At 42.3% G+C, this 26,750-nt stretch overlaps 2 protein-coding genes across 3 annotated transcripts in view; both read right to left on the bottom strand.

Annotated features, from left to right (window-relative positions):
* rab3gap2 (RAB3 GTPase activating protein subunit 2 (non-catalytic)) overlaps window positions 1-10,613 on the bottom strand; it is a 14,062-nt gene extending 3,449 nt beyond the window's left edge. The window contains exons 1-25 of the mRNA XM_030787017.1: window positions 10,318-10,613; window positions 8,383-8,456; window positions 8,109-8,226; window positions 7,937-8,018; window positions 7,634-7,681; window positions 7,254-7,329; window positions 6,698-6,799; window positions 6,301-6,400; window positions 5,623-5,721; window positions 5,228-5,376; window positions 4,676-4,755; window positions 4,362-4,451; window positions 3,955-4,094; window positions 3,491-3,686; window positions 3,083-3,226; window positions 2,861-2,943; window positions 2,679-2,743; window positions 2,453-2,543; window positions 2,116-2,234; window positions 1,800-2,004; window positions 1,616-1,713; window positions 1,181-1,286; window positions 788-990; window positions 527-695; window positions 227-391 (exon numbers count right to left, since the gene is read on the bottom strand). Of these exons, the coding sequence (XP_030642877.1) occupies window positions 227-391; window positions 527-695; window positions 788-990; window positions 1,181-1,286; window positions 1,616-1,713; window positions 1,800-2,004; window positions 2,116-2,234; window positions 2,453-2,543; window positions 2,679-2,743; window positions 2,861-2,943; window positions 3,083-3,226; window positions 3,491-3,686; window positions 3,955-4,094; window positions 4,362-4,451; window positions 4,676-4,755; window positions 5,228-5,376; window positions 5,623-5,721; window positions 6,301-6,400; window positions 6,698-6,799; window positions 7,254-7,329; window positions 7,634-7,681; window positions 7,937-8,018; window positions 8,109-8,226; window positions 8,383-8,456; window positions 10,318-10,426 (2,911 nt within the window). The 5' untranslated portion in view covers window positions 10,427-10,613. The remainder of the gene's footprint in view (window positions 1-226; window positions 392-526; window positions 696-787; window positions 991-1,180; window positions 1,287-1,615; window positions 1,714-1,799; window positions 2,005-2,115; window positions 2,235-2,452; window positions 2,544-2,678; window positions 2,744-2,860; window positions 2,944-3,082; window positions 3,227-3,490; window positions 3,687-3,954; window positions 4,095-4,361; window positions 4,452-4,675; window positions 4,756-5,227; window positions 5,377-5,622; window positions 5,722-6,300; window positions 6,401-6,697; window positions 6,800-7,253; window positions 7,330-7,633; window positions 7,682-7,936; window positions 8,019-8,108; window positions 8,227-8,382; window positions 8,457-10,317) is intronic.
* A 2,105-nt stretch (window positions 10,614-12,718) lies between these two features.
* Window positions 12,719-25,639, bottom strand: ppp1cb (protein phosphatase 1, catalytic subunit, beta isozyme). 2 transcript variants are annotated; one of them, XM_030786207.1, is made up of 8 exons: window positions 25,581-25,639; window positions 20,216-20,347; window positions 16,921-17,151; window positions 16,244-16,348; window positions 15,571-15,642; window positions 15,197-15,348; window positions 14,665-14,799; window positions 12,719-14,589 (listed from the first exon to the last, which is right to left on the bottom strand). In XM_030786207.1, exons 1-8 carry the CDS (start codon window positions 25,630-25,632, stop codon window positions 14,485-14,487), a joined length of 984 nt encoding a protein of 327 aa, XP_030642067.1. In that variant the 5' UTR covers window positions 25,633-25,639; the 3' UTR covers window positions 12,719-14,484. The 2 variants fall into 2 exon arrangements, with proteins under 2 accessions (XP_030642067.1, XP_030642068.1); XM_030786208.1 differs by lacking the exon at window positions 20,216-20,347 and having other exon boundaries at window positions 25,581-25,632.
* Window positions 25,640-26,750: the final 1,111 nt, after the last annotated feature.

Below are 26,750 nucleotides of genomic sequence, written 5' to 3'. Positions count from 1 at the left end.
CAGAATGACAGGAGACAAGAGGAGAGGAAAGGATTAAATGAAACAAGGATTGGCAACGTTTGTTTGGACACTGAGCCAGTTGAGTTTTCTTAGTACCATTTGAATTATGATGTCACCCTGTGAGGAATCCAGTGAACTGCGCTGCTGTGACTGGATAGGTATGTGATTTAGACGTGTGGGAAAGTGGGCTATTGTTGGGTATGTTTTAATGGACTTAAACAGATACCTTCCAGTTTGTCAAGGTTTGCTCTGGTCTCTCTCTGTTCTGAGCTTGGCTCTTTAGGCTGGTCCAAACTCTCTGTTTGTGTGGTCTGCTGTAAAATCTCTTTCAGCTGGTCAGGTGATACACTCTGTCTGAATATCAACTTGGCCACACTGTCAGCTATGCCGCCTGGTGAGGGAGAAGGGAGACAGTGAAAGGTCATAAAAATTCAATTAATTGATTATTAAGTGAAATGAAATGATGCACAGAGCTCTTCAGTTAAAACATGTTTGATAACAGAGAAACATAAACAGAGAGAGTTACCTCTGCCGCTCTCCAGCAGGCTTTTAACAGAACAGCGAGGGACAGCGCCCCCTGGTGAGCCCTGAGGGGATGGCAGGCTCAGCAGTGTCTGCAAAGCCAAAACATCCTCCAGCTGCCTCACACACACCACCCACTGCTCCAGCTCCAATGAAACACACTCCCAGTCACCCTGGAACTTAAAACAGACAGGAGACAGTGTTACACGCGCACACACGCACACCTCTTCAATTCACACACTACCAAAACGACCTTGAACCACACAGAATTAATGTGCACACACAGACATACAAGTAAGCTCCATACCTTAGTCTCTGCCAAACTGCTGATGGAGCTCTTGGCAGCATGGTGAGCCACCAGAGCAGCCAGTAGAGCAGCACCAGCACTCTCAGACTGAACACATGCAGTGCGAACCTGCTGCCACCAGGGGGAGACGCACTGTAAATCCCATGACTCATCCACTGCCCCTGAGAGAGAGAAAAGAGAGCAGGAAACAGATAAAAGATGTGTTATAGATATTACACACAAGTATTCAAATGGTCAAATGTAAAATATCACCTGGGAAAAAGTCGCTTACGCAAGCACCCAAATCATTTCTCTTACAGAGATAGACATCACTGACTATTACTGTGTATATACACATACTCTCATACAAACCTTTCATAGAGCTGAGTGTGACAAGAAGTGTATGTAGGTTCCTAATGGCCTCTGGAATCTTCAGCACCTCCTTCTCCTTGTTCAGCCACACACTCAACAGCAGAGACTGACAGAGAGAAAAATAACATGCTTATATCACACACACACACACACACACAGTCTAATACATATTAGAAAAACACTGTGAAGGAGGAGAAGTCTCTCGACCTGTGCCATGAGTAACCTTTCTGAACTCTTCAGCCCTCTCTCTACCTGCCTACTCCTCTACCCCTACTCCTCTATCTTTTCACCACTCTCTTTTTCCCTCTGTTGGTAAATTAGAAACTAAATGCAAAGGTGAGGAATTTGGTAGTGCTTCACCTGTTTCTTTGGCTATTTCTTTGTCTCTCTCTCTGTCTCACTCTCTCTCTCTCTCTCTAAGCACCCCTCTCTCACCAGAAGCTGCTGCGGTCCGATGCCGCTCTGCTGCAGAGTGTCACACACAGTCTTCAGAGAGCTCTGTCCAGACAGACAACCCCAGAACAGGAAACTCCCTACAGGCAAAGGACATAAGACACATGCTTTGTGTTGACATGCTCACACATGTACACACACACACACACACAGCTGAAGCTTTTACCTAGCTGGGTCCAGTCACTGTCTGGTCCGCGGACCACCCGCACCTCCTTCCCCTCACACTCTAGGTGAGAGAGGAAGAGGCGGACAGGGAGAGGACCCTCAGGGTCCTGGGCAAATGAGACAGAAGGGCGGGACATGTTCTCAGTGTAACGCTGCAGGATTGGCCCAATCCGTGTGAGGTCCTCGTCAATCTCAAGAGATGGACTCTGTAGAGAAGAGAAGGAAGTAGGGTGGGGGTTTATCTATTTATTTATGTGTCCATTTGGGTGAACATAAATGACTTTATATATGTACGTTTGTGTGTTTGTAATACTTACAAAATTCTCTGATGGAGAAGAATCAGGTGAGTGCAGCTTCTGGACATCTGTGTACAGTTGCAGCAGTCTGAGCTGAGAGGAACACAACTGCAACAGAGCTTCATCCACTGCCTCTGGATCTGTTTTACAAACGCACACGGACACGCACACGGACACACACGGACACACACACACACACACACGCACACAGCTGTGTGACCAATTTTGTGACCAATCTGTAAACAACTGTCACACAACTGTGACACCAATCTGTAAACATTTCTTCAATGGGGAAAACATAATAAATTCAACAATGTCAAATGACATTAAATATCTACAGCTGGGAACCAAGAATTACCTTGTTCCTTCAAGCTGGCCAACATGGTGCGGGTAATGTTGATTAAACACGAGACTGGGGCATTCTTATTGGACAGGAGAGATTCCAATGCCTGTCAGTCAAACATGAGTGAAAAAAAGCCTTCACTTATAAAGATATTATTATTTTATGTTAGATATAAAGTGTTCATGATGAAATTATTTTTCAAGTGTGAGATATTGGTTCTGAAGGAGGACAATGGTCAGACCTGTTTCTTTATGGCAGGGTGCTTTATGTCCAGAAGCACATTCTGAGCCTCACTTTCAAGAAGATCTGTTAATACACACAAACATGCACACACGTCAAAGGTCACCTGAGTGTACCTGGGAAAAAAAGGGCCTAGCTTGTTTCAACCATTTAAAACCCACTCACTCTCTCTCACTCTCTCACCTGGTTCTACCTCCCTGCTCCTCAGCAGTGTGGTGAGTTTCTTGAGAAGGTGCATGTCCTTAGCTCGCTCACTCTTCTTATCACTACCATGACGGGGGAAAAAAAACGAGTGTAAATGTGTGTGGCGTGGTGTTGTGATTGTGTGACTATGTTCTTGTTTAAGTGTGTGCGTGCGTGTGTGTGTGTCCGTGTGTGCATGTGTGTGCGTGTGCGTATTCAGACCTGAGTGCGAGGTGGAAGGGGATGGTGATGGTACGCAGGATTCCGCTGACAGGGTCTAGGAGACACACCTGTTGTGTGTGTAACTGCCAACCCTGACTGGTCACGCTGTTCACCCCCATTAACCTGTAACCTGGATACAACAATCTGAGAGGGGCAGAGAGAGAGAAAGGGATAGACAGAATCATTCTTTGTTTGTAAATTCTAACGTCACATACCTGTTACATTTACGCTCAGGAAAACATAAATCCAACATTTATTTAATTAATATAAGCCATGTGTAGTATTTGCTCCTGTATGTAACATTAGGGAGTGTGTATGTGTGTGTGTGTGTGTGTGTATATGAGTTTGCCAGTAGTAAATGCCCTTACTTTCGGGACCAGCTGTGTGTTTTTGAGTGTGTGTGTTTACCTGCAGTGTTTGCCCACGGTGAACGCTCCCACTCTGGGGCCCTGTTGTGTGCCCCACACTTCCAGGATGCCCCTGCGAGGGGCGTAGATGACCAGGAACTGGGCATGTCTGCGGGGCATAGAGGGAGAGGTGGCCAGCTCTCTCTCCCCACGGGCCTCTGATACCTGCACCCAACCCAGCTGAGCATCACGGTAACCTGTATCACACACATACACATACACACACAGAAAGAGAGAAACAGAGAGAAAAAGATTTCAAAACACACAAAGACTCAGCAAGATACAACACACACGCACACCCACAGGTCTGTATCAGTATAATCTAGCTGTTGTACGCTCACCCAAGGCCGACGCTAACATCATACAAGGTCTGATCAGTGACTCAGAGACTGTCCTTCTCTCAGCACTGTCACAAACACTAATGTGATACAACCACAGCTCCCCCTCGCTCTCTCTGCCTCTCACCCTTCCACATGCGAATGGCAATTCCCCGGGCTACGTCCAGCAAGGTGACCCGACCAAAGTCATCGGTTACTCCGGCTAGTGTGTTGCATGGCGACAGACAAATGGATTCACCATGGCGACGGGAATCTGGCAGGCCGAACCTGAAAGGAGAGGAAAAAATGTATTGCCCCTGTACAATAAACATAAGAATGTGAACTATTAGTCAGCTGAATGTTTTATACAAGCTGTATAAGTAGTTATGGCAACAGAAGCTGAAGTTACAAGCTGATTTTTTTTTTCAAAGCATTTGAGTTTTTAAGAGTATGAAAACAGTGCTACACTTCCATGCTCAAAAAAGTGGCGCGCCGTTTAGCCGCCACAGGGTTCCATCAAAGTTCACGGTTAGAGTGACAAGGAGGGACTGTTACCTCACAGCTAGAGGTGTGGCCGGCTCCACCTTCGGCTTCTGTTTTTGGACTGGTTCCTCCTCATTCTTATTCTTCCATCCCAGCCAACCACTGAGAAAATGAGCGGTTGGCAGAAAAAAGAGAAAGAAGATTTCTGCCTTGTTCTGTAGATTTGTCCCTTGGGACCACACATTTATATTCATTGCCCACTTAGAGAGAAGAGAATAATGAAAAAGCACTGAGTGCGGTAGGAGGAGGGGAAAGACAGAAAGGGGAAGAGAATGGACAGTGTGTGAGGAAGTGATTAAACAGAGACAAGACCTACACACACACACCTGGCAGCACTGAAGAGAGCTGAAGTGAGTTTACTGGCAACTGCTAGAGCTACATGGGAGAGGAGAGGCTGAGAGCTTCCCTGGAGAAAAAAAAGGGGAATGGAAAAAATAAATGACAGTTACTCACATATTAACATCTGTGCAAATATTAATCTGTGTGTACTTACACCACAAAAAAAAAAACAGTTTGAGAAAATAAAAAAAAGATTCAAATACACACACACACACACACACACAAAGACACTCAAATGCACTGTTACAGAGATCAATGTTTCCTGCAACTTTACAAACATCATGTAATCTTACTTAATACCACTCTCTCAGCTGCACACTGCAGTCACCAGCATTTTCAAAAATATAACCCGTGCTCTCCTATTTATATGAAATGATATGATATAAAGATAAATCTGACATTCTAAGCACCACGGACACTGCGTGAAATTGAACGCCATAGACATTAATGAGAAAGTTAATGTGTTTCATTTTTTTCCCATTTTAAAGAGAACGTGGTGATGAAAGAAACACACTGTCAGTCAGACAGACAAACAGTACCTCTATAGCATAGTAAAAACCGGTGAAGGGACCACCCCCCACTGTTATATACTGGCTCATAGCAGGGGGGCTGCCTTTGACTGATGCATGGAAACCCCCCAGAATAGAGGCATTCTTCATCTGATCAAACACACATAGAGTCATTATACCTGAAAAAAAGAGACAGAAACAGAGAGAGTCAGAAAATGCATTATAGCAGCATGGTAACAGAAAAGAGAGGATACACTCTTTTACAGAGGATATCCATCTAAAAACAAATTAATCATTAAATTATTAAGTCAAGGTCAAACAGAATATTGATAATGTACTGGAACTAACGCTTATACTATTTTCCCCGCCATCCCATTATTTCCTGCCTCCTCTTTTGTTTTGGGGGGAAAAAAACCCTCTCGTACCCACGCTGCTGTGGTCTACAATGGTGTCCATGTCCTGCAGACCCCACTTCTTATAGGCCAGAGGAGGAGGCTGTACCACATCACTGCCTGCTGCTGCAGCTAGAGACAGAGAGATTAAGATTAAAGAGTTAACAATGGCTACAAAAAACACGCATAAACACACTAAATATTTTTTTTTAAATCCCAGAACTGAATGGGAACAAGGCAGGAGACATCATAAGCATTTATACTGAAATAACAAACTTACTTCCAGTCTAGTGTGGTCTACTCTGGAATGCATTCTGCAACACCTAGTAAAGCCAGCTATCAAGCAACACACTGCTGAGAGACTAGTTTGTTTGAACTATGTACCTGAGTCCTTTCTGGAGAGTTCTGTATGCCCAGTCAGTATACAAATAAAACAATGTTTTTAAAATATACCACTAATTTAGTGTGTAATACCAGTTACTATTAAAATATCTCTCTATAATTCTGAGGTAGTCGTGTGTCCGCTAACTAAACACATTGAACATTCACAGACTCAAATTGAGCAACAATGTTTAGTTTCAAACATGAAAATGAGTATTTAGTCTCAGAAAACATCTACAGCCATGCAACCAAGGCTCTATGTTCACACACACAAAGTGGGGCTGTCCTGTTCTCTCTCTCTCACACACATACACACACTCACACACATACCTCTGGCAACTTGGTTTCGACAGGCTCGTAGTGACTGGAAAAGGCTGAAGCCATCAATGGTAACCAGTGCAGTTGGATAAAGAATGCTTAACTCCTCATGCTAACAGATACAGATAGGGGAGTGGTCAGAACACAGATCAGCCAATCACTTCTCCAGGAGACAAAACCAACAGTTTTCCTACGTTATGTAACTGGAAAGGGCTCAATGGTGTGAGATGTGTCATATAAAGCTGACATATCAACTTAGAATGATTAACTTTTAAAACACTATAAATGTTGTGTAGGTTCTCTCTTATATTTTTGGATGTTTAAATGTACTTTTTAAATGTACAGTAAGACTCCTATTTTAAAGGTATGAGTAAATCTACTGTGAGGGGACAGAGAGTGGCGGTCAGACCTGTTCAGTGATGCCAGGGTGACGAGGGATTTCATAGGTGCGACACTTCAGTCTGAGGACAGGGTCTTCGTTTAGGAGCTGGGCTAAGAGAAGAACGCCATTCTAGGAAAAATAAGTATGAGTAATCCAGTTAGTTTATAACGGAATTGTACAAAGAACAAGTTTCAACTGAAAACAGTGCTTAATTATTAATATTATTTCTTTTGATTGTTATATAACTTTACGCTTTTTCGTGAGATTTAAGCGTATCACGGAGAAAGAGCAAGCAAGAATCAGCTGCAGTCAGGTCATAAATCAGCAGCATTAGGGCCAGGCCAGGATTCAAACTGACAAATTCCACCTATTAAGCCTTAACCCTGACTGCCATCCAGGTTATGTGTGTTATCAGTGTGCTGGTCCAACCTCTTTCTACCTCATAAATATCAAATTATAGCCTTCACAGACACTTAGAGTATCACAGTGACAGAACGGTTTGAGACAATTTCATAAAACAGCACCACTGAAACAAGTACAGAGTCCCAAATGTGACACAGGGTCAGGGGTGAAGTCACCATACCTCTGTGTAAAAGCGTACATATCCCGACGTGAAGCCAACTACTATGCAAGTCCAGTCTGGTCGACCAGTGGAGCTCCTGAGTATAGACACATAAATGTGCACGTGAGGAAATTCTGTTATTCAAGCATGGTAAATGTGTGTTTCTGACTGAGAAAATGGATATGGTGGTGAGATCTTAGAGAGCCTGCCTCTGTTAGGAGTCCGTACTGGGTGTCTGAGAGAAACTTTAGTGTAGCTTGTCTTATGGATTGGTGCTCTGGAGCAGGATGGCCGTTCTCAGACCGCTGCCTCACCTACCACGTTTTTGTGGGTGTAAAAGTGTGTGTGTGTGTGTGTGTGTGTGTGTGTGTGTGTGACTGTGTGCAGAAGGGAGGCTTTACCGTTTCTGGCTGGCCAGTGGTATACAGATGACACTGCTAACACATTCCCTGTAGGGGGACAGAGAGAATGTCTCAGAGATCTTCAAAAACATCAACATTAAGATTCCTTCAAAGCTTCTTGCTCATATATGCTTTCCTTATTTCAATGCCATAATCAAATCATATTCCTCGTTCTCCTCATGTGCAACTAAAATAATTTTCATTTCAGCTGCTCTTATGCCATCTCTGTGGTTTTCATGTCTCATCTTCTTCTGTCAACCCTTTAATCTCAATGCTGTTTTCACTACTTTGCCCTCTTCTCACCCTTCCTCTGTGCTAAGGGTTCCACTCCAGGAAACAGCCAGTGTCATCTCCTCCCGCCCTGAGTCATCCGTCCGCCACTTAGCTGCAAGAACACCACGTCAGTGCATAAACCATCCAAACGTCATGAAACACAGCTTCAGTGCAGATATCAGGAGCCAGTGTGAAAACCCACCTGAGAGGAAGGCAGCTTTATGCTCATAAGCAACAACCAGCAGATCAGAGCAGGGAGAGAGAGACAACACACAATCCTGCAGCCAGGGAGCCCCTTGTGTCTGATTCTCATCCTCAACCTGTGGACGATAAACACATTGTTTACATTAGGTTTTGCTTATAATAACGGGCTATGTATCAGAGGTGTAAGAGAGGGAGGGAGAGAGAGAGAGAGAGCGAGAGAGAGGGGGGAGAGACAGAGAAAGAAACAGAGAGATGGAGAGATAGAGACTGACCGTGGTTCCATCTTCTTTGGCGTCTGGGTTCTCCCAAGAGCCCCAGTCTGAATCGTCCCAGCTTAGTTCATTCTCTATAATGGTACAAGGAAAAGAAACAGAAATGGCTTGTGAGGGGGCGTAAAAAGGAAAAAAGACAACAACAAAATCACTCTGTTAGATGTTGCATTCACTGCAAAAGAACATGAATAATAGCTTCATTTTTTCCAAACAGATTTATCATGAACACAACCCTACACATGTTCACAGTTCTATAAATGTTCAATGGCACTGATTTGCAGAAAACATGCTGAAGATAAAGGTGTGGCCAAATGATCATACATAATGTGCTGGCTGATGGTGATTTGTGTGTAAAATTCCAGCCCTTAGCACAACTGGGTAGAACCACACATCTCAAATACAACTTTTCTTTTTATCTGTTTTCTACAAATTCAACGAAATTTTCATTTCAGCTTCAACATTAGACTTGAAAGTCGAAACATTTCTTTATTTCGTGAACTGAAACAGACCGTGTAAGAAGGATGTTTTTAACCCCTCAAAAAATCCTTACATTTCTCTGGAAGGTTTTTAAATTTTCTTTATGTAGCCTGCTATGTTGATTTTCCTAATTTTTTTTTCTTTAAAGAGAACTGACAGTGAGAAAAGCCATGACGCGGTAGACGGATTGCATCACTAACAGGCACAAAGCTTCAAAGTGCCTGCTGCCACTGGCTGCATCCACCGTTAGAGAGCTAAAAATAAAATGTGACTCTATGAATAACGCAGCCAAACAAACAACATGATGTTTGGCCACTGCATCAACGGCATCAAATATCTGAGCAACAAGAGTGATGAATACACATATATACGTAATCTATTCCTTCTGTGAGCATACTCAAAGAATCCAAATAGAAAGGGTGAGTGCAGAAATGAAGTGACACAAGGAGAGAAGTTCTAAAGGAGATTCTATAAACATGGTAGGGCAGGATAACAGATGTAAAATCAGAGCTGTAGACTTCAGGTGTGTGTGCCAGAGAAGAAATTCTGTGCCGATATGATAACTGTCAACTGAACACAGTAATTGTGCTGCTCATGACATGTACTGTTTGACTCTTTGGGAGTTAGATACAGGTAAGATCCATTCTGCTCGCTCTCTCTCTATCACGCTGTAATCTTCTCCAGTGCCCTCGCGCTGAATGACTCATTTCACAAAGGGCAAACTCACCCTCCCTTTCCTTGTCTCGCTGTTACTGCAGCGACGCGCAGCGCAGCGGTTGCGTGGGGCGCATTAACCCTGGAACTCTCTCTTTCTCAAGCTTTATAATGTCAGTTTCATACAAACGACCTTGCATTCTGTCTATCACATGAAAATTCTGTTTTTAATCGTCGCTGCAACTACATTTAAAATTGCAGAGAAAGTAATGTCGCAATGTTTATCGGTACGTTTTCACATCCTCACTATAGCAGATGGATGGAGACCCTCTGAGCTCTTTGTCCAGATTTCTAACCAGCAAAACCATCACTTAACGACAGTTGCTATCTTCATTTACAGCTGGAACAAAAATTATTATTTGTCATGTGGTTCAGTAGAGTAATTGAGGGTGAGATCACCTCGTCCAATCACCTCGCCTCTATCTACAGTCGAAACTGTCAATCAGTTAAATCGACATATCTTTTTTTAATCTCTCGTTCACGTTTATATTTATATTTAAACAAATAAAAAAGTGAGAAGCTTATGTTTTTTATAAAAGTTAGCAGAAAGCAACAGCATTACCTATAATGTTAAAAAAAAGTTGACAAGTAACCTGGTTTATATGTAACACTTTAATCAACTGCTTTACTAGTAAAATCACTTGTATGCAAGTACTTACTCTTTCTCATCAACTAGTAATTGATATCAACATATTTGAACGTGGTATAATACTCTAGCTGGCTAGCTTGACTAGCTGGAGTTACCTGTTTGGTTTTTATCATCTGAGCCTGCGGGTTGCTGGTTATGAAACAAGAACTCCCGGACCGCTTTGAGCTCTTGGACCCGACAGAACTCCTGCAGACAGCAGGACATATTGATCCGGATCAGCAAATAGAGGACCTGGACCGTACGGTCGAGATTATTACATTCAAGTCGTTAGGTCGCTGTGTAGTTTTGATGAAAATTAAATACACCAGGTGTTTCTGTCGATAGTGTGAATAATCCACACCGCAATTTTTCACAAAAAACTCTAAAGAAAGCCCCAAACTGATGTATTCTCAACTGTTGTTCACTCCCTTCAGCTGTTTGGTGACACATCCGTAAACCATAGAAGTACACAAGGATTGTGAGCATATCTGTTTGTATGGCGCCCCCTAGTGTCATGGATGTGAGGAAAACTCAAATGACAGAAATGTGCATTAAAACATTGTTCTGTTTTTCTCTTTTGAAAATAAATCGATGAAATCTTTCATTCACTCATCAGTAACGTTTATTTGTATTTCCTTCTTCTGATTACATTCTTGTTCTTTGTTTATGATCAGTTTTATCCGATATAATGTCATGACACTGCATCAGCAGGTCAGCAGGTAACTTGTTTGCTCTAATGGCCCTCCACACAATACGGTGGGTTAAACGAGTTCATCTCAGCGAGAGTGACTTAAGAACGAAACAAAAATGTAATTAAAGGCAGATTTTCTCATTTTTAAGGGAGTCTAAATGAACAATTTCAGATTTTAAGGGTTATAAACCTACCCATGCAAAGAAATATGGAGATGAATATCCTGTCGGCGTCACAAGCGTCCTCCGAGCGTCATAGAGAAAAAAGCCTGGCCATATGAACAGCGAACGATCTGGGGGTGAGTTACCGGATGAATCAGAGTTAATAGATTAACAGAACGCACCTTTATTAACAACAAGAAGTGTGTGTGTGAAGTGAGAGGTGTGTGAAATGAGAGACAAAACCATACTAATTTTTCCGCGGAACAGAGTTTTATGTATTTGTATGTACTAAATACAAAGTTGAACGCGTAATGCAGAAAATTCATAGACTGTGCATCAGAGAAACGGATTTCCCTCTCCTCTCGTCATGAACGTGCTTTGTACTTTTGCAGTTATAGAGTAAATATCCAAGCCTTTTCCAAGTCTGCTTGACTTATAAATGCCATGACTGCTGTTATTTAAGTCGATATAAAGTTAAATCTGAAGATGTGCCAAAAGGAGAAAAATCAGCTGCGCAAATAATTTTAAAATCTTAAAAATGTGTAGTGCTGGTGCTGGTCCTCCACATGAAAGCATCTGAACCTCCAAATGGAGAATCAAACCAAACACAATTCTTTCTCAGTTAGTAGCCCCCAACTTCATGTTGCTCTCTCTCTCTATATATATACATATATATTCTACGGTAAATCTAACAGTGGAAGCAAGGGCTCAACAGGAAACAATATTCTCTCTGCTGAAAACAAATTCAAAGGCCAAGCTCGGAGCACATCATTGCAAACATGGAAACCATGAGAGTGTCAGACAGTCTTGTCCAGGGTTGCACAACAGGACATCATATGGTAAGATGGACACACCTACCTGATTTTCTACAAATTGTAATATCAGTTCCAGATTTCATCAGTCATGGTTATTCTGGAGTTTTCCACATAAATTATTAACCATTCTTACAGCACAGAGAAGAGCCTGTCAGACTGTTGAGGCACTGGCTTATGCTACGCCTGTCAGCTTTGACAGCCCTGCTGGTACTGAAGGTGGCTCTGTGGCTGGTCCTGATGTGGCTCCTATCAGACCTACACCTTGGGATGCCCTGCTTCCTTCTGGGCCTCTTCTATTGGATATACAATGGACCTCTGAAAGCAGTCATTAGGAAGGTCTGGAGCCCGCTCTGGACCAAGTCGAGTGGACGTGAGTGCTCTGGGCGCCCGATTCAAATAACAAACGAGAAGAACTGTGTGCCTCTGTCTGTGAGGCAGACAAGATAGAATCAACGAAAGTTCCAAAAGCTGTGAGCTAGAAATGAAAACCAAATCACAAAAGCTGTTTAGTACTGTTCTGAGTGTAAAACTACAGGTGAATAACAAATTTTGTTACAAAGGGGATGATTCTTTTATTATCCCTTTGGACAGCCTGGGCAGTCGGAACCATGTAATGAGAGAGACTTAATGACATCATCAGTCCTATATGAATATAATTTTGTCAAATCAGATGTAATGAGAGCAGACACACAGCCATAGTGCCAATGAGTAACTTTAAGTTTTGTTACTGATGCCACTGTTTAATATCAGTGAGTTTTGAACTCATAATTCCAGCACTCCGCCAATGATCTCTGAGGTCTAAACACATGAACAAACAGGACACAAACAAAACACATCAAGTCCAAAGTAGTTTCTTCCATTTATTGAATTCAAAGAGTCTGAAATCCACTTGTACAAATCTCAAAACTGACTTTATAACACTTTCAGTTTCCCAACATTTGGAAATAAATTAAGGAAAGAACAGTAAACAACAAAAACACGCAACTTAAAAACATTTAAAAAAAAATACTACAAAGATCAATATGAGGCAACAATTTCCACATAAATTTGCCTGTCTTTGTAACAGGTATGACTGACAGTCATCAGCCAATGGTAGGACATATCCTGTGGAATAGGCATCTTCAGTACCGCTGGTCAGCACAAATGCTGAATTTGTTTTCTGATTAAGTCATTTAGAGGGGATTAATGATCGAGCACCTTACTGCAAAATATCTGAGAATAATCAATCTTGGTGCAATAATACTATATAATCAACAGGAGGCGCCATTACCAAATATATCACTGAGCCATTTGACCAACAGCCTTCCTCACTTCTTCCTCTCCCTTTCCCTCACTCTCATCTTGGCTCATTTTACTGCGTGAAAGTCTTAAATGAGGTGGTGTGTTTAAGAAAGCAAATGATACTACAGATATGTTCCTTGGCCATGCAAAGTTGTCACGAAGTGGAATGTCACTTTGTTCTTTAATATTTAAACTCACATAAATACAATAACCCATCAAGCCACATACCCATTACATTCAAAAACAGATGTGAAAAGTTTCTGGTTTGCTACCAACTACGTCCATAACATCTCACAGACATTGGGTGTCCTGGCTAAATTTATTTACCCATTATGTACAAATATCAAAATCCAGAGCTGTGTGAGATAATGCACAGTGAGCGTGTACGACCATTTGAGCGCCTATTACATTCCCTTTTCCCTTCCTTCATGTTTCCTTTCATGTAAATTATGTGCAATTTCCTTCATAACATTTTAGTTTCATTCATTTGAAGAGAGGTAATTCAGCATGAGACTGAATGTTTGTTACAGATTTATAATAGACTTATATCGGTTTCCTCATCTGTCATGACTCACGGCTTTTCTGTTGTCTAAGACAAGTATAATACTGCCATTGGCAGTCTCTGATACAGCCAAATGCATTAAAATATCCTCTCTCTTTTTTCCCTTCGTATTTACTCCATCCCTCCATCACCTTTTTCAGTCACGACTCACCCCATTAGACTGATGGAGATGTTTCTGAGTCTACTGAGGCTGAACAACATCTTACTCTCTCTAGGCTATCTGAGAGTGTGTGTGTGTGAGGGGTTATAGTAGAACATAAGAAGGTCAGTCTGCTCTGGAGGTTCTCACTGCATTAGGACTGTTGAAGGCAAACAAAAAGATTTCTCTCTGTTCAGTCTGAAGGCAGGAATTCAAACTAACTCATTGCCATTGCCTCCGTTACCAAAAAAAAAAGAACAACAACAAAAAAAACTCAAGCAGCTCACCATGGAGTTAATAACATCATTGCACCTCAAGAGTTGGAACATGGCTACAACTCAAGCCATCGGGAGAGAAAGAAAAAACCCCCACAAAGATTATTAAAAATACAGACAAACAGAGAGAAAAAAAAAAGAAAGATATCAACTGGTCACAGCAAAATTTATGTACACGAATGTTAAGAAAGGAGCTGAGGTTGGGTGGGAGATGATAAAAGGGGGGTGGGGCCAGTTTAGAAGCTCCCACATATGGGAAGGGGTTCTGGAGGGGAGGAGGTGGGGGCGAGGTGGTGAGGGGGCGCAGCGGGCGGGGCAGGGGGGGTGAGCAAGCGGGTGGCGTAGAGTGGGCCACACGCTCACCTCTTCTTAGGGGCCTGGGCAGTGCGGGGAGGGGTGACGGGTCGACCAGAGTTCACGCCTCCGTACTGGTACTTAGCCTTCTTCTCAGAAGGCTTCAGAATCTGTGAGAAGATGAGACCTTGTGTTGGATATAGAGTATTATCACCTCATAAAGCAGAAAAGGGAGAGAGGCATACCTGGAAGGAACACATGAGAGACTCGTCCACGCTCATCATGCCCCCTGCGTTGTCAAACTCTCCACAGTAGTTGGGGGCTGAGAACAGAGTGACCAGCTGTCGCTTGGCAAAAAACTCATAGCCGTCCTCTACGACCTAGAGACAACATACAGCAGAGTGACTTCACAGCCCACTATGACTACTCTAGCACACTATACAACAACACAGCGAGCTTTCTCAACAGCACAGTCATGCAAACTAAGAGACAAAGCCTCTTCACCGATATGTGGCATATGGCAGCTGGTTATTATCTGATACTTTTTAATGATCATCCTCCAGCTTCAACATGAACCTCACACTGTGTTATAACTGAGAGTGGATGCGACAGGCGATATGATAATGACTTGTTCAGGATCCGACCACAAGAGAACACACAATAAACACAAGCGCACACCCATACCCACTATTGTAATCTACATTTCAGGCCTAGGGCAGCCCTGTCAGATATGTTTGTTCTGTCAGACAGCCAGCCAGCCTGCTGTGGGACACGTACCTGGTGTGCTCGGCAGATGAGGTCCAGATCATGGCGGTTGAGGAATTTACTGACCACGTCTGCTCCAAACGTGAACGATACACCCCGGTCATTTTCCCCCCAGCCCTGCACATCCTTATCTGGGTCTGACCACAGCAAGTCACACAGCAAACCTACAGCAAAGAGTGAGGGAGAAGGATCAAGAGAGAGGGAAAGAGGAGGATGATGAAAGAGAGAGAGACAGAGAAAGAGAGAAGGGATCAGAACAGCTGACTTATATTATGCAAGACAATAGTCTCGATTAACTCTGAGTGTGAGAGCATCTAAACAATAACATACATAGAATAATTTTTCACCAGGCTATTAGAGGAAGGCACGAGAGCAGTAACACGAACCTGTATCAGGCACATCAGTTGGCCTCATGATCCGTCGGATCTGTTCCATAGACTGCAGGTCAGGAGAGAGGCCTTGGATGGAAAGATGGTCAAAGAGAAGAGAAGAGAGCATGGATATGATAAGACATGATTGTTAAACGAATCAGTCTTGTGGGTAAGACACAAGGTTTTTCTTCTTCTAATAACAATAATAATAATAATAATAATAATAATTTTATTTAGAGTCCCAAATCACTATTTATAGTCTCAGAGGGCTTTACATATCTATAACAAAGTCAAATCAAAATGATATTATCCATAGGTTTGAGAAAATAGATAAGTCTTTAGTCTGGTTTTAAAGGTATGCAGAGAGTTTGCCTCCCTAACTTCTGTAGGTAAACCATTTCAGAGGAAGGGAGAATGCTAGGACAATCCTCTGTGCGAAGTGTTATGCCGACTGAATAAAGTTGTTTAAAAAAAAAAGAAAAAAAACGAAGGGGGCGACTGACATAGAGACTCTGATGAGCATGGCATCTTTAAGTATGGTCTTCATTTCAGCATGGGCCACAGCTGAATGTCATCCTACCCTTTGGCATGCTTTACAAGTCTTTTTCCAACAGAAAAAGATAGGCGAAATTATGTGCACATTCTCTCTCTCTCTATTTTGCCATCTCCTCTGTTTTTTCATCCATACCTCCATGGCAACAGAAGATCTTCTCATCTATGATAGCTGCGATGGGCAGACAGTTGAAGCAATCAGTGAAGGTTTTCCACAGCTTGATGTTAAACCTGCGCTTGCCTGAGTCACGCAGAGAGAGGGAAGAAGAGTGAGAGACAGCAAGAGATAGACAGATAGGGAGAGACATGCTCAGCCAGAGAGAGAGCCGGAGAGAGGGATAGAGAGAGAGAGAGAGAGAGAGAGAGAGAGAGAGAGAGATTTAACACACTATCACAACAGTCTTTCTCTCCCAGAGTTCTGACGTCAATAACACATCCATGTGTTTAGTGCCAACCTGTGTGTGTGTGTGTGTGTGTGCATGCGTGTGTGTGTGTGTGAGAGAGAGAGAGAGAGAGAGAGAGAGCGAGAGAGATTCAACATAGCATCTGAGCCTGTCACATTCCTCACAGCACAGCTCCTTCATCACAGTACCCTGTCCTCCTGCCTATGTGTGTGTTTATGTCTCTGCGCTGTGACTATAAATATGCTATATGGAGAAGGAATGCAAGTGTGCATGTCCACAAGGGTGAGAATGAGTGCACCATGTCATACTGCTGAGAAAGAACAGAGCACAAAAAGCAGCACATGAGAGTGTGTGTATATTACTACTGTATATTTATGGCTCTATGTTCTCGTGAATATCTGAGACTCACATTCATCATAGAAGCCATAGATGCGGTTGATGGAGGCACATTCGTGGTTGCCCCTCAGGAGGAAGAAATTTTCAGGGTATTTGATCTTATAGGCCAGCAGCAGGCAGATGGTCTCCAGGGACTGTTTTCCCCGGTCCACATAGTCCCCCAGGAACAGGTAGTTGGCCTCTGGAGGAAAACCCCCATATTCAAAAAGCCTCAGCAGGTCTGTATACTGCCCATGGATGTCACCTGAGAGAGAGAGACAGGGAGATTTTACAGAGGGGCAAAGGAAGATGAGATGGCAGTGGGGGGGAGTGAGAGATATGGAGAGGAAAAGATACCACAAGAGGAAGGGAAATAAGAGTGAGGGGGGGGGCACTCTTTTTGAAGGACACAGGGTTGACTGTAGCTGCATGACATACTGCAGTCTCCAGATCTGCACTGTCACCCAAGAGGTACAAACAGAATTCAGGTTAATGAGGTCCTAACACACACACACACACACACACACACAGCCATTCCCCTAGCACAGAGAGCCAGACTCGTATGCATAAACATACATATTGTGAAGCATGCTTTAACACAGACTCTGTCACATAAACAGCAAACAGAACAGTCTCGGTCAGAGGGTGTGTGTGTACGTGTGTGTGTGTGAGAGAGAGAGAGAGAGCGAGCGAGCAAAAGAGAGAAAGACAGGAGTTCTCTTAAACCTGCCCTCATTCCACTGTTATTTATATCCATCTGCTCCACTTCCCCACACACTGTGTCATCCAGAGGACGAAACAGGGAGAAAGGGAAAGATAAAGACAGAGAGTGTGGAGAAGAGATAATAAGAGGGGACAGATAAGAACAAAAACTTGAGAAGATTACAAGTGCTGAACCTGGCATCAGTCAGTGAAAACCACCTCTATAAAAGGCAGTGAACAGAGGAGTATGATAACATCTGTACTGTTTTAACTCAGTATGACCTGCAGGCTCTAGAACAGTCTCTCTACAAACTGGCACTGTCATATCACAGATGACTGGACTCTGCTCCCAGCCACCCAACACACACACACACACACACGATTGAGTGAAAGACGGTTTAAAAATACCCTCTGGTGTCCAACCATTAGACTAGACTACTAATTACAGAAATTCTTTTATTCTTTTTGTAATTCAGGATTGAAACGAGAGGTGAACAGGGAGAGAAGAACCTAGTATGGTCACTTTTTCTCTCTTAATGAGTCTCACGGCATCACAGCACATGCATTCCTCACCACACTCAATTATTCATTCAGGTCTTCACAAATGTGTAAATAGCCGTGTACCCATACACGCGCGCGCGTGTGTGTGTGTGTCTGTGTGGGTTGGGCACACACTTTGCATAATTTATGATAAAGCTTAAACTGCTGTGTAGAGTAAGTGGGCTGAAGTAAAGCACTCTGGGGGAGTGAAGTTAACACCAGAGACAGGGAGGTGAGGCACAGACTAACCTACTTTCTCAAAAAATCTCCACAACTATTAGCCCATCAGGTCAAATGCTTCCTTAGAGTCTCCTTCTGTTCTGTTCAGTTCAAATAAATGCAGGATTGAATGATGCAAAAGGGAGCCTTTGAGATATTGATCATGATTTCAACAAGTCAACGTGGAAACTGAACTCATTTGCTTTAATATACCTCTGTTTGACTGATATTTTAAGCACTGATATCTATCAATACATAAAGCTAATAGACTCGCTCACACTCTCATCTTACACACAAACACACGTACACACAAACATTATAACATACAGGACACAAGAATGTGTGTAAAGTTTTCATGGGATGTTTGTTCAAGAGGTAAAGCTACAGTAACTCGTGGTGTTCTTTAAACAGAGACAAGCAGAAGAGAGGGAGCCTGGAAAGTACAGATTCAGGCATTGTTAGTAGGAGGGAAGCTATTTCTGTGCAAGGGCACAGTAAATGAATAGAACTGTAGTGCCAAAGTTTGCCTGTGTGTGTTTTTATGGATTTTCTTTAGTAATACAATGTGAGTGTAGGCATAAAGAGGGCTCAGGAGTGTAAGAGGGAAGAAAAAAGAGAGCAGGAAAAAAGAGAGGGCATATGTGAGGTTAGAGAAAGTAGGAGAAAGCGACAGGAGGCATGAGAGGGAGGGAAAGGCAGTTGTGTAGAGAGCTGCAGTGGCTGCAGGGGAGAGATAAAGAGGGTGGGAGTGTACTAAACTCTGTGAGAGCTACGAAGAGATAAAGAGATGGTGGTAGCTGGTGCAGCCGTGAATATATATATGTATGTGCGTGTGTGTACAGTGCAGCACAGTGCACTGAAGAGGGAGAATGACTTCATGTTACCCAGTATTTCACACAGTCTGTTACGTAAGCAAATTCTAGTCCGCATCAAAGCAGTAGATTGTTCCTGTTTGGAGTGGGGATTAAATCTCGTGCAGGGTCACTTTGGAGAGAGAGAGAGAGAGTAAGAGAGAGAGAGAGAGAGAGAGAGAGTGAGACAGAGAAAGAGAGAGAGAGTAAGAGACAGAGAAAGACAGTGAGAGTGAAAGACAGAGAAAGAGAAAGAAAGAAAGAAAGAAAGAGAGAGAGAGAGTGAGAGTGAGACAGAAAAAGAGAGAGAGTGAGAGACAGAGAAAGAGAGTGAGAGTGAAAGACAGAGAGAGAGAAAGAAAGAAAGAAAGAGAGAGAGAGAGAGTTGTCCTTTCTCAGCTTCAGGCTCACGGCTAAGACACAGAGAGCTCCAGCTGCAGCACTGCCCATGAGGAACATTCCACTATATAAGGACATTAGTTTCTTCACACTGCTGTTTATTTTAAGTACAGCGCAAGAACTCAGTAAAACTGTAAGAGGATTGAAACCCAAAACACAAGCCAAAGTCTAGACTAATGTTCCAAGGTTTTCATGTTTTGGTTTAAATCTACATGACTCACCAGCAAGTAAGAAAGAAAAAAACAAAAACATAGTCTTATGGCCAGAAATGAAGGAGCGAAAGCAGGCGGGATTTTGATCTACTTCGAAACATCACTGGCGCCTCAGCTAAACTGAAGAGGTACAGGTCCATCTTAACCAGAGTACTGCTTCCAAATGTGCATTCAGATCTTGTAGCGAGAAAAGGGTAATGACATGTCACACCCTCTATTACAATGCAAATGTGAAATGCTACTCAAGGTCACAGCTTTGGTGTATTTTATTCATAAGGGAGAAAGAAGTGGAGTGAGAAAGAGCAGCTGTGTGGTGAGAGAGCGAGAGAGAGAGAGAGAGAGAGAGAGAGAGAGAGAGAGAGAGGGCACGTGAGAAGAAGGGTGAATGAGGAGAAAGGAGTCATACCACAGATTTTGAGGGGGGCCTCCAGTTCCAGTAGGATAGGCTGACTGAGGAAAATCTCCCTGGACTTGATGCACAGGCCTCGCACCTCTGCCTCAGTCATCTGGACAATCTTCCCTGGACGACATCCTCGCACTGAAGACAAAGAGCACCGAGAGCACTGCTGTCATTAGCACTGCCACTGCAATTTTCTCATTTTATTGCTTTATATTGCATTTCATATTTTATTGAGTTTTCCTAAAACCTGTTATCATCCTGGAACACAGGAAGGGGACAAAGCATTTGTTCATCTAATCATATCTCTGATTATCTTACTATCTGACTTGACAGTTTTGACTAGTCCTATTATTATAGTAATCACCATCATGAAACAGATATTGCAATGGTCTATATTTGTGGTGGCCCTGCTGGTCTGAGTCGGGTAGACAAGTGCAGCATTGAACCGCACTTAACTGTGGAACTACACTACAGTATGAAACTATGGTAAAGCAGCTCACTACAAAAGGACAGAGAGACAGAGAGAGACAGACAGAGAAGAATACAGAAAAGAGATAAAAGAGATCTCTCTAAACCCTGATAGGAGCAGCAGAGAAAGCCAATTATGGTTATTCCAGGGGCCTGACAGAAACCAAATGAACACACTGCTACACACTTCAGCAGGCCAAACAGACAAAACAGAGAGGAAATCTAGTCTAGATGGTCCAAACTCTCTTTTACAGTCTACAGATCAACCTTACATGCTTCAACAAATCCATGCCCAGAAAGATCCTGCTATTAAAATAATTCAACAATTCACTGAGGAAATTACTAGTAAAAAAAAAAAAACCCTCAATAAAAAAACTTCATAAAACCTTAATAAAAATGCTGAACGACTATCCTTCTGAAATTAAATTTCTTTACCCAGGGGTGAAAGGAGGAACTGACTGCTGGAAAGCTAAGTGTTGTGTTACTGGGATAAATAATAGTTTTAAAGAGTACTGTGGCAGAGAGAAACTGAGTTTCAGATGCAGAGGCTTATCTGCCATGGACCAAAGAGTCATGAGTGCACCGACCACCATCTTCACCGCCTTTTACTCAACTATTTACAGCCTTTAAAATCTCTTTAAAAAAAAAAGATTTCTTAGATTTAAAATGTCCCATTTATCCCAGTTTACCAAGATCGTTATGATGGGAATATGTGCTCAGAGGTGTTAGGTAAGGTTTATCTAGAGGTCTCTTCATCGCTTAATTTTGTTTCAAGGAATCTTGAGTCAAACTCATCATGGAGTTGTATGGACAAAGACAGAATTATTCAACCCATTGGCCACAAGTCCCAGTTCCTTCCTCCCAGCATGAGCACCACTCATTTACTCTGTACCTCTGGTTTAGGACACAAGCTCATGAGTTAAGTCTATACTGTGCACTACAAAACAGGGCTGGCTGTAACCCTGAAGGACCAAGCCAAATATGCCTCCACTGTCCCACAGGGCTCCTGCTCTACAGGTGTGAGTCTGAGAACGAGAACAAGAGAACTAGAATCATTTCCAACTAATATCATTACCATCATTAGAGGATAATGAAGAGATCTTTAATCAGCATATACAGGTGATTTCTAAGAAATTCGATATATGGGATTTGCTCTAGAAGTCTCACATCAACAGGATTCAAAAATCCTCTAAGCAGAGAGGAAGACTTTGAGCAAACAGATTGTGTTACTGAGTATGCAGAATACTCAAGAGAACCAGTAACACATTAAAGAATTTAAATGGCTGAAATAAATGATGATGAAAGAAACAACAGCTAACTCACACAAAAGCATTTAATTTCCTTACTGGTTTAAAATGTAAACCAGTTATCATCTTGGAGCACAGGATGTAAACCAGTGTAAAAATTTTAAGCAGAATGTGAAGATAATTCAGTATGGGCACATGAATGAATATAGCCTTACTCTGCATCACAGCAACACTGCTGACAATGTTTACACTTCTGCAGCAATCAAACCAATCTGATCTCATACCTTCAGTCACATTAAAAAAAATGAAGAAAAGTTATATTTGGGTATAGGCCATGGAGGATTCAAAACAACAGCGGACCTCCGGCAGAAAACTTTCTTCCTACCTTATGGCAATTTCACAGCTGAGTGAGACTTACTGCTCTCTCGTTTGCTTGTTAGATTTCAATGACGGAGAACAACTTGGCGCCAGAATGAGAACACATCACCTTCGGCACACTCTTTACATGTCTCCAAACTCATATCCAATCAGATGCAGAGAAATCCCGGGGAACCAGGAAAGAGAGACTGTTTCATTTATTTATTTAGTTGGTAATGTGAAAAATGATGAAGGAGTTATATAATGGCTCTGTGCCATTTCAGCTCTGTCCTGAGGCTATCCTCCTTCGCCTGCATGGATCCACAAACCCACACATCCACACACAGAGCAGTGTGTTTGCACATATCAGACCTTTTTTTTTCCCAGTCAGTCAAAGAACATGGGTGATCCGAAACCACGACAGGCAGCATGTGCATGTGCATGTGCATAAACACGGGCCTCCGCTTCAAATATATTGGGTTTCTCTGACGGGTGGCAAACTGGAAAGCCCTTATACGGAGCAGTCTGAGCCGGATTATCCACCGTAGGCCTTTCTGATCAGCCGTGCTTGCACGTCTCGCTGAGTAATCCAGCTCTCTTTTCTTAATTCCAGGAGATTAATCATGAGTAAATGAGAAAGTGCCAACAATGCTCAAGAGTGAAAACAAGCAGTGCTCCTCTAGGAACCCGAGTGTTTAGTCAGTCAGGGCCTCTTACTGTCAAGTTGAAAAATTACAAATGAACAGAAATCTCTGTGGTCAGACTAATGAAAGACTTTGCTGTGTGATATCTAAAACGGATGGACAGTCTCACGCTCACACAGCTGTTCCCTAAGAACGAAAGTGTCCATCCATTGTGGTGACGTCCAATATGAAGTTACTGTGACAGAATGTATGGAGCAACCAGTCTCAAATCAGAACAGACAGACGACTGGCTATGAATGACGAGTCCTATAAACTTCACGAAGCTGATGTTGAGTCAGCAGTATCACTGAAGAAACAACAACGGGGGGACAGTCAGAGTAGCTAAGGGTGGTACACAAATGTCATGAGTACAAACAATCCGGTTAAAATGTCTTACTCAAACGTGCTGTACAGTAATCTGTGGTTCACCCCGACATTAGACAAGGGGGGCAAAAAACTACAATTTTACGGTACATTTGTCCCCAAGTATCAACTCAAAAGATGATATTCATAAAATCAACTTTGAACAATAAATTCAATCTTATAAATTGAAATGGCAAATCTTCTATATGACTACCGAAATGTTCCAGATTAAGTATTCTGTTAATTTGGCAAAATATGACAGATCTGTCTAGAGCAGATTTAGGACACATGATTAACAGCAATGAGATGAGGGTGAGGGTGAAAAAAAGAGAACGAGAGAGAGAAAGCGAGAGAGAGAAAGGGAAATGAGAAGACAGGTGAGAGTGAAAATGAGGCAGAGAAATGGAAGATAAACGGAAGCACAGAAAGACGAGAGGACATGGAGAGGAAGAAACAGATACATTAGCAGCTGCTGAAAGCCAGCATACCCACAGGCTTATCAAGACAGAGTGTGACAAGTGGAGAAAGAGAGTACTGATGAGGAGAATGGACAGAAGGCAAATAAAAGTTTTGTTCTGGAGAAAAATTAGGTGAGCTGAAGAGACTACGAGGGTCACTCAGTGGAGCAGATGGCAACAGTGAGAAAAGCAATCATACTGGGCACCACAGGAGAGATTTAGGAGTGTAAAGAACAGATGGAAGACTCATGGATAGTCTGCGTGTGCGTGTGTGTGCCTGTCTCTAGAGAAATTCAAGAATGCTTTCAAACATGTCTTTAGTGCAATAACATTGATAAACAGGACCCACACATTAGCTTAACAGTACAGAACTACAAACAAATTCTTAATCAGATAAGCTTTAGCTTTCTATTCTGACAGGTAAACCTGTCGTGTCAAGATGTCACAGGCTCAGCGAAGATAAGTATCCAAGTCATTACTGTAGTAATTATTGTTGCAGAACTCATGCTGATGACAGGTCTAACTACTCCATACTGTTTTGCTGCTGGTTACTAAATCAACTGGGTGTTGTGTTGCAGATCAAGCCAGCCTGGTTGATCACACAAGGTGAACTTGTTCAGTTGCTAAAACTGACAACACTTCTTAACGAATGAATGCTAGGAGTGCTTTGAATGAGGAAAATTATCAATGTGAATTACCAGGATCACTTCTTATTAACGGCAGTTATTTTTGCTTTTCTTTTATCCCCTTTGCCTTTCGTTTTTCTTTTATGGGATTTCCTTTTTGTGACCTCTGAATGCAGTAACTTCTGCACTAGATGCACGACCTTATCCATATTCTCTCTCTCTCAAGCAGGTGGACTGGTGCTTGGACAGGAACTATGGAAGAGTATTTCAGCTGACACACCCCTTTTCTCTCACCTGCCTCTTCACTCTATAACACATTCATCAGTTACGCCAGACAAATGAACTCAAGAGGGAAATTACCCTACAACTTTTCCGATGGGTTTTACCATGATACAGATAATACAATTAATGTTTTCGCCACATTACAGGACTCTTCACCTACTAGAGAAATTATTTTCACTTAACATTTAAATAAACATTATGAGACCACAAAATATATACTACACGAGAATAAACATGTCTTAAACAGGCGAGCAGAGAAAACCAGTGCTCATGTATTGTGTGGACAGTCCAAAACATCTGACACGCCTCGCTTCCTCTCTTCACAATTTCTAGTTGCCAACGGACGTTTACGTGTCAGTTAGCTAGCTTGCCACCAACTTGCAAAGCAATATCACTAAACAAATAGTTAATTTTTATAATCACCCCAGCTAAGACGAGTGGTAATGTTCGCATGCTGCTTTTCATGCCAACTGAGCTGAAGTCACCGACGCAGCAAATACTGCAGCGTCCACAGTGTTCGACCCTCCCTAGTTTTTCTATTATTGTAGCTAGCAACTAATAGCCTACGGATGAAAATTACCCGTTTGCCTGCTTTGCTATCATACTTTAATCAGATAACGTGTTGCTAATACATAACTGGTGGAGTGAACTCGTCAGCAGGCAAAGCTGTTGAAGTTACCATTATCCATCTCAACGTCCAGATCGTGTTTATAAACACTAAGCTATCATTAGCATAGCCATAAAGCTAGTAAATTCACGTCTCTTTTCACAACGTTTTCATATTTGATTGCAGAGTACAGACATCGAAATTTCACAGTCAGACACCCCCACACAAATGGTACATCAACAGCGAGGAAAAAGATAAACACGCCGCCTTCATAGCTCACCTTCCAAGAGCCGAGAGATAAGACTATCCACGTTCAACTCGCTTTCCGCCATCTTCTGAAATGAGAGTGGTGCGATGTTTTTCTACATAGTGACCGCTAAACGGCGTCTGACATGACGTCATTAGTTGAAGCACCGAGGCCCCACACGCAGCGATTTAATGTTTAGATCCCTTGGTTTGTCTTTGCTATTATGTCGATAGTGGTTCTCCGATCATGCGCATAACTTGAACTGCAGATGTCAACGTTTATATTTATTAAGTACTGTATGTGTTTGTATGTCAATATAGATACATGATGTATGTAGCTATTAACTCTGTAACTTGCGGCAATATCAGCGGTTTTCCTATGAATATTTGATTACAGTAGGAGGACGTTTTTGCCTTTTTGTTGGACGCGTAATTGGTGGTGCGACCGTCCTTTGTTCACAAAGAATGGTATCAGATGTCCTTTTTAATTATAGTATTAGGTTACCAGTTATTGCGCGGAATTTATCTCGCGTCTACGTATTTAATAGTCCCTTACAACTAAGCTGCCCCCCCAACACACACACAGTTTAATTTATGTAAGACCAGGCTGGCTACGAGCTACACGATTAATCTAACTATCTAATGTCTTTTATGTCTTTTCTTTTTATGTCTTTTATGTCTTAATGTGTGCAGTTGCTATCGTCATGACGACTTTATAAGTTCACAATTTTATCTTTGCGTCACACTGAAATGGTCAGAAGGGGGTTTGTTTAATTAATTAACCGATTAATTAACTTATGGAAACGATGATCAAGATGAAGACTTTTGGAACTGTTCTTACGGTATTGAGAATGTGTGAGAGACAGAGTTCGGACAGAGCCTTAGAAAAGACCGCCACCTACTGACGTACAAAAACACAAAACGACATCTTAGGTTCGGTTGTTCCTTGAGCCTCGAAGCATCTACCTGTATGCAAGGAGTAGCAACAGTGACTAATTTAACATGATAGTGCCTGACTGCACTGAATACGACTTGTGTATAAACCTAAATGATGTAATTTATCATGCCATACGTCTTTATATGAATGGGCTATAATATAATAACTGTAAATTTTGGTATTGTGTACTATGCAGTTTACTTGCCCACTTCAGTACAGCCTTCCAGCAGGAAAACTGACGAGTAAAACTGAATTTTGAATGTAAGG

The sequence above is a fragment of the Chanos chanos genome, chromosome 10 (genome assembly GCF_902362185.1).
Source record: "Chanos chanos chromosome 10, fChaCha1.1, whole genome shotgun sequence".
Taxonomy (NCBI): domain Eukaryota; kingdom Metazoa; phylum Chordata; class Actinopteri; order Gonorynchiformes; family Chanidae; genus Chanos; species Chanos chanos.
Note: the sequence above shows the minus strand (reverse complement) of the source record. Positions and strands in the feature narration are given on the sequence as shown.

Bases quoted from the DNA above. Each gene is read 5' to 3' on its own strand.
- ppp1cb (XM_030786207.1), bottom strand. From the start codon at position 25,632: ATGGCGGAAAGCGAGTTGAACGTGGATAGTCTTATCTCTCGGCTCTTG. The intron at 17,152-20,215 runs GTATGACTCCTT...TCTCTCTCTCAG, and splicing joins GGCCCCCCTCAAAATCTGTG to GTGACATCCATGGGCAGTAT. The intron at 15,643-16,243 runs GTATGGATGAAA...TTTCCATCCAAG, and splicing joins GATCTTCTGTTGCCATGGAG to GCCTCTCTCCTGACCTGCAG.